Genomic DNA, 10637 nt, shown 5'->3' on the forward strand with positions numbered 1-10637 from the left:
TCTTTCATTTTGGTAAATTATATTTTTCAAGGAATTTGCCCATTGTATCTATTCAATTTATTGGCATAAAGTTGATCATAATATACCCTTATTATTTTTTTTAATATCTGTAGGACCTGTGCGAGATCTTCTCTTTATTCCTGATATTGAAAATTTGTTTTGTCTCTTTTTTCTTCATCAGCTAGCTAGAGATTTGTCAATTTTATGGAAACTTTCAAAGACTTAGCTTGTAGTTTCATTGATTTTCCTTATTGTTTATTTCTATCTCATTGATTTTTCTTTTTAGTTTAGTAGAAAGAGATTTTTTAAAAGAAATTCTTCTTTTCTAACGTAAGTAAGAAAGCTATAATTCCTTCTAAGCATTGCTTTAGCTGCATCCAAAGATTTTAATGTGTTATCTTTTCATTATCAATCAGTTCAAAATACTTTCTGATTTCCTTTGTGATTTCACCTTTAATATATGAGTTATTTAGAAATGTGTTAACTTCCAATATTTGAGGCTTTTCTGGATATCTTCCTTTTTCGATTTCTCATTTGATTCCATTGTGTTCAAATAAAATACTCTGTAAGATTTCAATCTCTTGAAATTTTATGACCCAATATGTGGTTTAAATTGGTGAACATTCCATATGCACTTGAAATGATGTTGTTATTGGCTATAATGATTAATAAATGCCTATTAGATTAGGAGGGTTGACATTGTCATTCGGATATTCTATATCCTTATGATTTTTGGCTAATGGTTCTATCGAATACTATGAGAAAAGTGTTACAATTGACACCATGATTATGAAATTGTCCAATTTTCACTTTAATTCTGTCAGGTTTTGTTTCAGGTATTAGGCACATGCACATTTATGATTATACGTCTAAGATGTGTGTGTTTCACAGTATGAAAATTTTATCTCACTAGTATTTAAAATAATCTGAATAGGACACAGGGCCAAAAAGAATGGCACATAAAAGAAAGCCTGTGGACAAAAATGATTTGAGAGAAGATTGAAATAAAAATGAACTTGTCTATAGGCTGCTTCAATTTGGTTTTTGAGATTTTCCCCAGCCTATTACAAAAACTAACCTCAAGATCTAAGAATGATTGCATCCATGTGAGTTGGTGTGCAGGCAGAGATATAGCATCGAATACCTTCAATTGATGTGGAGCCTTCTTTTCTGAAGTGACATGATCTGCTTCAGCTTAAAAGGATTTAAATTATCTTCTCTGTGGTATTCAGCTCTATTTGATGCTTCTTGCTTAAAATTTTATCTTCTCCTTGGCTCCCTGGCAAGTGTTATGGATCTGCATGAGTAGTTCCTTAGTAGAGGACAACCAAAACCTGGGCAGGTAATCTGAGGTCCCTTCTTGGAAAGGACAGAAGGTATAAATAGCTCTGAAAAATGAATCATCTGAAAGGAAAAAACTGCTCACTCTTAGGTCTAGGTATAAATAAAAGTTACTCACCACACAGAAACTGAAGCCCTTGGGGTCAGAATGAATGGGGATTTCCAGACTGATGTCCAACATCAAAGGGAAAAAGAAATATGTGTGATGGGGACAAGGAGAGGTAAGATGGAGAGAAATTCTAAAGTCCTATGCCATTAAGCAAAGTTAATTCCAATTCCCTTTGAATATTGGGATTCAGTGTAGTAAATCTTAGTCCTCCATAATGTTAAAACTAATGAGTATATGTCTGTTTCCACCTGCTTGACTGACATCTCAATATCTCAGAGGCAGTTCATACTTAACGTGTCCAAAAGGAAACTCATCACCATTCACTTCAAGCCTGTTCCCCTCAGGGGTTTCCCATTTCAACATATAGTACCACCATCTACCCAATAGCCAAAAGCAGCAATGCCCCACATCCAATTAGTCACCACTAAACCCCATTAATCCTTTTCAATATGTCCCCTTCTCTCCATCCTCACTATACCTGGCCAACAAGGCCTACTAATCTCTCACTCCAACTCTTTTAATAGACCCCAACTGGCCTTCCTCCTTCCAGTCTTATTAGCCAAATTGGCTACCAATCTTTCAAAAAGACTAATCTGACCATGTATCAGTATACTGTTAAATATTTAACAATCAGCTTTCTGGGGGAAATAAAAAGCTCTGATATGTTGTATTTGCCAATTTCTTTTGTGTAAATACTTCCCACTATGACCAATTTTAAGTTACCAATGTGATATCACTGAACACAGAGTTGGAAAGAGATAAGCACAGTTGGCTCTCATGAGCCATTATGAGTCAGCTCCTGCATGCCTCTAAACCATATTACTCTCTTGAATAATAAAATTCCATGGATATTTGATACCCTCAGGCTATATTACATACTCTTCAGCCTGGCATACAAGACCTTCCATGAGCTGATCCTGATAATTTCTTCAGCCTCATCTCCCATCATTTTCTGACCCCACTCCAATCCAACACCCACTTTGCTCAAATACTTACCTTGTGCTTTAATCATTGAAGACAAATATGGGAAGAGATTTTCCTGGGCCCCAGAAAGGAGAGCTAAATGTGGGCTGGGCAGGCATAGAAATGGGAAGAGGCCAAAGGCAAGTGTGCAACTAGCTTACTCTTCAGTGGGGCACATTAATATCTGGAGGGATGAGACAACACTACATAATAGGATCAGGATAACACTCCTACTCCTAGTTCTGTCTGTGTGATTTTCCACAGTTATTTCTGGACACTGGGCCTCAGTTCTAAAATGTGACTTTGGGAAGTCAATACCCAAGAGTTTTCCAATTCTGACATTCTTTTTCTATGGAAACCTAAATAAAGTTCAAATAAGACCACAGAGCTGCTAAAACTTGAGTCCTGGTGTTGGCCTTCTAGCTACAATCACCTAGGGGCTCCAAAATGGAGGCCTGAGTAAAAGGACTGATTTCCACACCCCTCCAATTATTCTTGTTCCTCAAAATCTTAGGTTTTCTTTGGGACACATACAGCTCTTCTCTCTATCCTGATTGCTCCCTCCTTGCTGAACCTTCTCCTGAGTAATGGGATCCCTCTGAATTAGAAGGCTCCTGAGGGATCTATTTAGCTGCACCTTTCGGGACTTCTTGATCCCTGACACCCATGCGCCTCATTAATACACCAACCAGGTATCCCCCAGGGAGCTGCTGAGATGTGGCAGCTTCTACAGAGTGGCTGAAATAGGACCCTGTTATAGACCAGTATGTGGATGCTGGGACTGCCCAAGGCAGTTGTGGGGCGTGGATATGGAGGAGAGGTATGTAGTAGACCTGGGATCAGGGTGAAGCGATAGGTAAGGGGCATGAAGGACAAGACTAGGAGTCCGGGAAGGCTACTCCCACCAGATTGCTGTCAGCTATAGCTCTGGCATAGTGTCACCTGTGGATGGTGCAGAAGCTACAGAGCACAGGGAAGAATGGTCCTTGGAGAAAGACAGATCTGGGTTGTGTCTTTTAATACTATGCAACCTCAGGCAAGTTACTCTCTCTGAGTCCCAATTTCCGTTTTTCTAAAAATTTAGAAATTTTGAAAAAGGCGTCATGAGGATAAAATAATATAGCAATACTAGCTACTCTTTTTTGTGCACTAACTACTCTGCAGGCACAATGTTAAGCAACTTTACGTGTACTATTTCAATCAATCATCAGGACAATCCATTGAGATAAGTACTATTATTATCACTGGTTTCTAGCAGAGTGTGTAAACACACCAAGTTGAGATAACTTTCCCAAGGTTACTCTGCTAATTAGCGGTGGAGTCAGGACTAGAACTCAGGTCTGATTCTAGCGCCCATTGTCTTCACCATTATCTGATTTTGAAAGTAACTGGTCTACAGCAACTCTCATTGAAAAGAGATTTTATCTCTGCCTCATCCCCCACATTAATGCCATTTCAAGTGCCACAGACTAAGACTGGAACAGAAGCATATTTAATGAAAATAATACAAGGACTGTCCATGTGTTCTTGATTTCATTTCTCCAACTTTCCATTTAACTTTGTTCGTGTCACTTAACAAATTGCCAAGGGGAGGATTTTGGTAGTGCTGTTAATGGGTAGTAATCTTTAAGGAAGAAGACTTTGATAGTAGTTTTGAAAGAGAAAGTGATAGAGAAACCGTTGGACTGGGAGTCCATTCTTGCAACAAACTCACTCCTATACCATTCGCATAATTTCATAAAGTCGTTAATCTGATATTTATTAACCCCTACCCATACTCTGTGCTAAGAAGGAAATAACAAGGTAAGACACGGTTCTCCATCTTTAAGGAATTCCACAAACCACTGTGTATACCAGTATAGACATGGGGAGTAATTGAAGCACGTTGAAGGTGTTATCAGAGCTCAGAGGAAGAAGTGTGGTGGGAATCACAGAAGACTTCCGTGATTAGGATTTTACCAAGAGGAGAAAACAGAGAAGAGCATTTCAACTGGGAAGTAATTTAATAGTAGCAATAATAACCACTGATGCTTATTGCTATAGTGTTACATATATCTAAAATATCATTTAATCTTCACAAAAACCTTCAAGATATATGGTATTCCAGTTTTACAGATAATGAAATGGAGGTTTAGTGAGGTTAATGTCTTTCTCTGAGTTGTGCTGTTGGTAAGTGGCAGAGCTGGACTCAAACCTGATTTTCTTTGACTCCAGAGCCTCTACTGCTTCCGTGATACATACTGCCTCATGGAGAATGGTTTTGTGAAAGGAACTGGACTATTTTGCAGATGGCAGATAAGTTGTTTTGTCTTTATGTGGAGTCAGCCTTTCCTGTAAAGGGCCAGATAGTAAATATTTTAGGTTTTATGAGACATATATAGTCTCTATCACAGCTTCTCAACTCTTGTTATAGGTTAAAAGCAGCGACAGACATAAATGACTTTTTCAACCATCTTAAAATGTCAAAACTATTACAAGCTAGCAAACGATATGAAGGCACAAAAGTTGCACGGAAGTACAGGAAATAAAGCTAGAATGCCAGGGTCGGTAAAGGTCAGATTCCAAAGGACATTGAGTTCAATGCTGAGGAATTTAGGCATTAGCTCATAGATGGTGGGAGTTTTCTAAGGACTTTGAAGCAGGGAAATAGAATGGTCAGCTCTGCTTTTTTGAACTGTCATTCTGGCAGTGTGTAGGGTGGGTTGGATGGAAGAAAAACTAGAACAGGAAAGGTCAAGGAAGAAGCTCTTGTTCTCCTTCAGTGAAAATACTCTTCTGGGATATCTCTTGTCCCACTTTGTCTTGAATCTTGTATAGTCCTCCTGAGATTTAAATACAGTTGCTGCTAAACAACTTTTAAAATAGCCTATACTTCCTTAATTTGATTCTTAGAACATTCTCTCAAAGGAGACAAAAATAAAGAATTTTAAACAGAAAAGCATAACAAAGATTTAAAGCAGACCTTATAACAGTCTTCTCCCTTTAGCTTCTAGCCCTCCCCTTTTCTCAGACTCTCCTTCATCCTTCCTGGATGGAGCCTATGTGGGGCTTGCTCAAGAGGCAGAGGAGTAATCCCTCCTGGGTACCAAGCATCACTCCCAAAGGAGCCCATATCTGCAAAAATAAGATAGTAGAAACTCTAAGTTATTTTTTAAATTTCAAATTATAGTTGACTGGTACTGTATTCCCACTTCATTTCAGGCTTCCTTTGTTCTCATTATTACCATATTACTTTGTTTTGATTCTAAATTCTGTTATGGGGTCAGGTACTTAGTGAGAAGTCAGCCTTAAAGTCATGGATTCTCTGAATCTTGATGTCATTGAGCTTTAGAACATTAGGGTTGTTGTGGTAAAGGGGACTTTTAAAGTCACACACTCTAACTTTACCTACAAAGCAGTGATAGTACCCCTGACTAATATGGCCTTATAGCTTATGCTTGAACACTTCTAAAAATGGAGAGCTTGCTATTTCACACTCCCTCTAACAGCAGAATTCTTCATTATTGAACAGTATTAATCCAAAAGATTTTTTTTTTGTAAATTGAGCTTAAAGTTCACCCTCCTGCAACTTTCACCAATAATTCCTAGTTTTTTTTCCTCTGGGAACATATAACACACATTTTCACCTTTTTCTGCATGACAACCGTTGGAATATGTGGTGACATCTCTAAACTTCCTCATAAATCGCCAGGCTAGACTTTCTCAATCTCTCCCTCTCTTCCTTAAATAACATGGTTTCACAAGTCCTTTACTGATAAGCTCTTTTATCTGTATAGCCAAGCTTTAGTTTGTCACATTTCCTTTTAAATTGCAGCCCCAAGACTTAAAAAGAGGGATCTGGGCAGCCCTTAGGCTGTTTGCTTAACTCTGATAAATATCAGTTTCCTTAGTTGTAGGATGCAGTTAATAGTAGGTATTAACTTTACGGCATTGTGGGATGACTATGCATAATGTATGTAAGTGGTCTGGGCCAGTCTTTGTTTAAAAATCTGTTGAAAACTATGTAAATCCAAGGGAAAGCCCCAGAATGAGATCAGCACAATGGCTAGCTTCACAGAAAGCAAAGTTCAGCACCAAGGATAGTTCCACCACAAGTAGCACCAGTGATTTGCCCCTCAAGGGCCCAGCTCAGACTCAGTCCATTCATTTATTCAACATCTATAATGCCTACTATATGCCAGGCACTGTTCTAGAATTTGATGATGTACAATAAATCAAGAAGATAGAAATTCCTGCATTCTTGTGTGGGAAACCGACAATTTAAACAATTGTATAGTACATTAGAAGATGCTAACTACTATAAGAAAAGATAAAATAGAAGATGGGAAAAGGGAGTGTGGGATATTTCAATTTTAAGCAGAATAGTCAGGAAAGACTTGAGTCTTCCCTGAGAAGACGACATTTGAGAAAATACTTGAAGGAGGTGAGGGTGTGAACCATAAAGATATCTAGGGAAAAAAGAATTTCTAGCAGTGAGAACAGTAAATGTAAAAGCTCTGAGGTAGGAGCATGGCTTGAATGGGAAGCAGAAAAAATGGCTGTATGGCTGGAGCAGATAGTGAGAGGTGACAGGTAGGAGATGAAGCCAGGGAGGTGAGAGGGGAACCTGGGAGCCCTCATCAGGACTTTGGCTTTTCTTCTGAATGCTACAAGCCACTGGAGAGTTTTGATAAGAGGATTTACATACTGTTTAAATGATATGACCTACATTTTAATAGGGTCACTCTTGTTACTGCGCCAAGAATAGACTGCGGAGGAAGAGACTGGAAGCCAAGGAACTAGCCAGGGTATATTACAATATTCTGGCAAGAGAAGATGATGATTTGAGCCAAAGTAGCAATGATATAGAGGATGAGAAGTGATCTCTTTGGGGATGTATATTTTAAAGGGAACCAGCAATATTTGCTGATGTATAACATTTGGTGTGGGGGAGAAAGAGAACAGTTAGAAAGACTGTGAGTTGCTTTTACCTTAGCCACATCAAAGTTGTTTTTTCACCTTACATTTAACTGAGCTGAGGATGACTGTGAAAGGAGGAGGTTTATAAGGGGTTGGAAATTTTATTTTAGAAAATGTTAATTTTGCCATGCCTATTAGATATACAAATGAAGAGAGATGTCAAGTAGGCAATTGGATAGATGAATTAAGAGAAGATATCTAGGATGGAAATATATTTCAGATTTATCAGCATATACTAATAATTAAAGCCTAGGTCATATCCACAATTAGAATGGGGATTCAAATTCAGATCCTGCTAACTCTCATACTATTTCCTACTGCCCCAAACGTGAGTATCAATATGATATTTCTCGTCCATCTGAGCCTGAGTCCTGTCCATGGCTTTATGTGGTGTTATTTTTTAACCCAAACTGACAACTATCAGCCTTTTCACTACCAGTGCAATGTCTCAGATATTGAAATTCTAAGCCAAGGTTTTAGAATTTTCTATGAAAAAAACCTGGCAATTTGCAATGTTGTGCAATATGCAATTTCTTCCCTTTAAAATTTTTAATACACAGATCAGTTTTCTCTCACAATGTCACCTAAAGTGGGCCTGTTTTGTGTTCAGTGACCTGCTAAACCCTGCATGAAACTTGAGCGTGTGAGAGACACATTTCAGCTTAATGTGGTGGTAAGAGCATGGAGCAGGGAGTTTTGAGTCTGGGCTCTATTATCTACTCCCTTTCTCACCTTGGATGGCTGATTTTATGAAATGAAAATAGGGATACTGACCTCAATGAGTCATGGTGATAATCTAATGAGATCACATTTATGAAAACATTTTACAGAGTGCCATTTTCTAAATGACCATTTTCTTCTTTGGGGTTTAGAAAAGGTGCATTTCTAGCTGTTAGCATTCTGCGGCAGTTATTTATGGACCAGCAAAAGGATTCAGAGAAAAGGACTGGTCAGTAACAGATTCTATTGTCCAGGTGTGCCAAGGTGGGATTGAAGATTAAGTCCAGATCAAACTGAAGATTCATTCCCACCCACCACTGAACACTCTCCTGTGAGCAACATGCCTATGGAGGAGTCCTTGCCAGTTTTTAAGAAACACTTCCAGACACACAGGCACCAAATTCCCAAGTAAATATGCTTCATTTTCTTGAGAAATGCCAGGGGCACAGAAGTTTTCTCCTGGTTTCAATTCTTGAGTCTCTGGCTTCTGTACACGTCACTTTGTTCTTTACAGTGGCAACCACTGTGGGTAGGGCTGAAAAGATGGGGGTGAGGGGATAAAAATTCTAGGGAAAACACTTCTCTTCCCAAAGAAGTTTACTTGAAACTTCTCTTTTTCCTGAAAATTTGTAGTGTGTGGATTTTCAAAGCTACAGCATTAGAGAGGAAGAAGGCAAAGGGAAGCAACCAGGGTTTTTTGTTTGTTTCACATTTACACAGTCCTTTGCAGGACTTATTAGTCTTGATATTTGAAAGAATGACTTTAGGAACTACAGAGAGCTCTAGAACTTTTTGGTTTACTGTAAACATTTTGTATTTCCCTAGCCTCCTTACTTTGGTTTATGGTGTGTCTGTGTGTGTGTGTGTTTTCTTCAAAATGAGAAATCTGTTGTGTACAGTTTCTTCCACAGGGCCCTTGGGATTTTATCAGGGCTATTTAGACAAACCAACAAATATTTATAGAATCACTACTAAGTGCCTGGAGCAATGCTAGGCCAATTTGGATGGAATGTTCCCTGGGCATGGAGGTGGATATGGTTTGACTGTTTAGCTCTGAAATGCCTTCAGTCCCTGCATCTATGGATCTTACATGGTGTTCTCTCATTGAGATTGCAAGAGATTCAGGAATATATCTTCTTCTTTCCTCAGAAGGAAGGCTGTGTACACCCAAGGCTGTAGAAATCATAGCTCTGTAACTGAGTTTATCCTCCTTGGCTTCTCCAGAAATCCCAGGACCAACTGGATCCTTTTCTTCCTCTTCCTCTTCCTTTACTTATTTACAGTTCTGGGCAATGGGCTCATTGTTACCCTGATCAGAGTGGATGCACACCTTCACACCCCCATGTACTTCTTCCTCAGCATCCTCTCTCTCCTGGACCTCAGCTATGCCACCACGACAGTGCCCCAGATGTTTGTCCATCTAGTAAGAAAGAATAAGATCATCTCCTATGTTGGGTGTGTGGTCCAGATGTATGTTTTCCTGACCTTGGGCATCACTGAAACCTGGATTTTTGCAGCCATGGCCTATGACAGATATGTTGCCATATGCTACCCACTCCACTATAGGGTCAAGATGAGCCAAACCCTGTGTGTACTCCTGGTAGACAGCTCTGCCCTTTGTGGTCTTACCTCTGCCCTCATCTACACAGTCTTTGCAATGAATTTGCCCTACTGTGGTCCCAATGAAATCAACCACTTCTTTTGTGAAATCCCTGCTGTCTTGAAGTTGGCCTGTGCAGATACATCCCTTAATGACCAAGTGGACTTTATCTTGGGTTTCATCTTACTCCTGATCCCATTATCCCTCATCCTGGCCTCATATGTTTGTATCTTCATGGCTATTCTAAAGATTCGCTCCACCCAGGGGCGAATCAAGGCCTTCTCCACCTGTGCCTCACATATCATTGTGGTCACCATGTTCTGTATTCCATGCATGGTCATGTATATGAGGCCTGGCTCTGAAGCCTCCCCAGAGGATGACAAGAAGTTGGCCCTGTTCTACAACGTCATTTCTGCCTTTCTCAACCCCATCATCTACAGCCTCAGGAATAAAGATGTGAAGAAGGCTTTCCTCAAGTTAATCAGAATGAATGAGGACACTCAATAGGCCATGGGCTGGGACCATCGGCTGTGCCTCTGGTCTCTGTGTATATCATCCACGCTTTCAGTGAAGTCATTAAGCTGAATGAGGAGCTGAGGATGAGGAAGATATCTAGAAAAAACCCACTTTTGCATTAATTTGGCCACTGGAAACATTAGGAAAGGACTCAGGGAGAACTTGGTTCTAGGCTTAAATACATCATTGAGCTTCTGTGGCTTTGGAAAAGTCACCTCACTTCTCTGGGACTTAATTTCCATATCTGTAAAATGTGTTTCATGTATTTATTGTCCCTAAATAATAACTTTATTGATCTCTTTCCATATGACAGTCACTGTCTAAGTGCTTTATTTGTACTTATTATTTTAATTCTTATAACAACTCTAGAGGTAGGTATTATTATCCTCTTCATACATAAAGAACCTGAGGCACAAGATTAAGTGGGTT

At 39.3% G+C, this 10637-nt stretch overlaps 1 protein-coding gene across 1 annotated transcript; it reads left to right on the forward strand.

Moving 5' to 3' along the window:
• Positions 1 to 6992: 6992 nt before the first annotated feature.
• Positions 6993 to 10199, forward strand: LOC124239221 (olfactory receptor 2G3-like). Its single transcript, XM_046660715.1, has 2 exons — positions 6993 to 7006; positions 9272 to 10199. The coding sequence occupies exons 1-2, from the start codon at positions 6993 to 6995 to the stop codon at positions 10197 to 10199; spliced, it is 942 nt and encodes a 313-aa protein (XP_046516671.1).
• Positions 10200 to 10637: the final 438 nt, after the last annotated feature.

This window comes from Equus quagga, chromosome 5 (assembly GCF_021613505.1).
Source record: "Equus quagga isolate Etosha38 chromosome 5, UCLA_HA_Equagga_1.0, whole genome shotgun sequence".
Taxonomy (NCBI): Eukaryota; Metazoa; Chordata; class Mammalia; order Perissodactyla; family Equidae; genus Equus; species Equus quagga.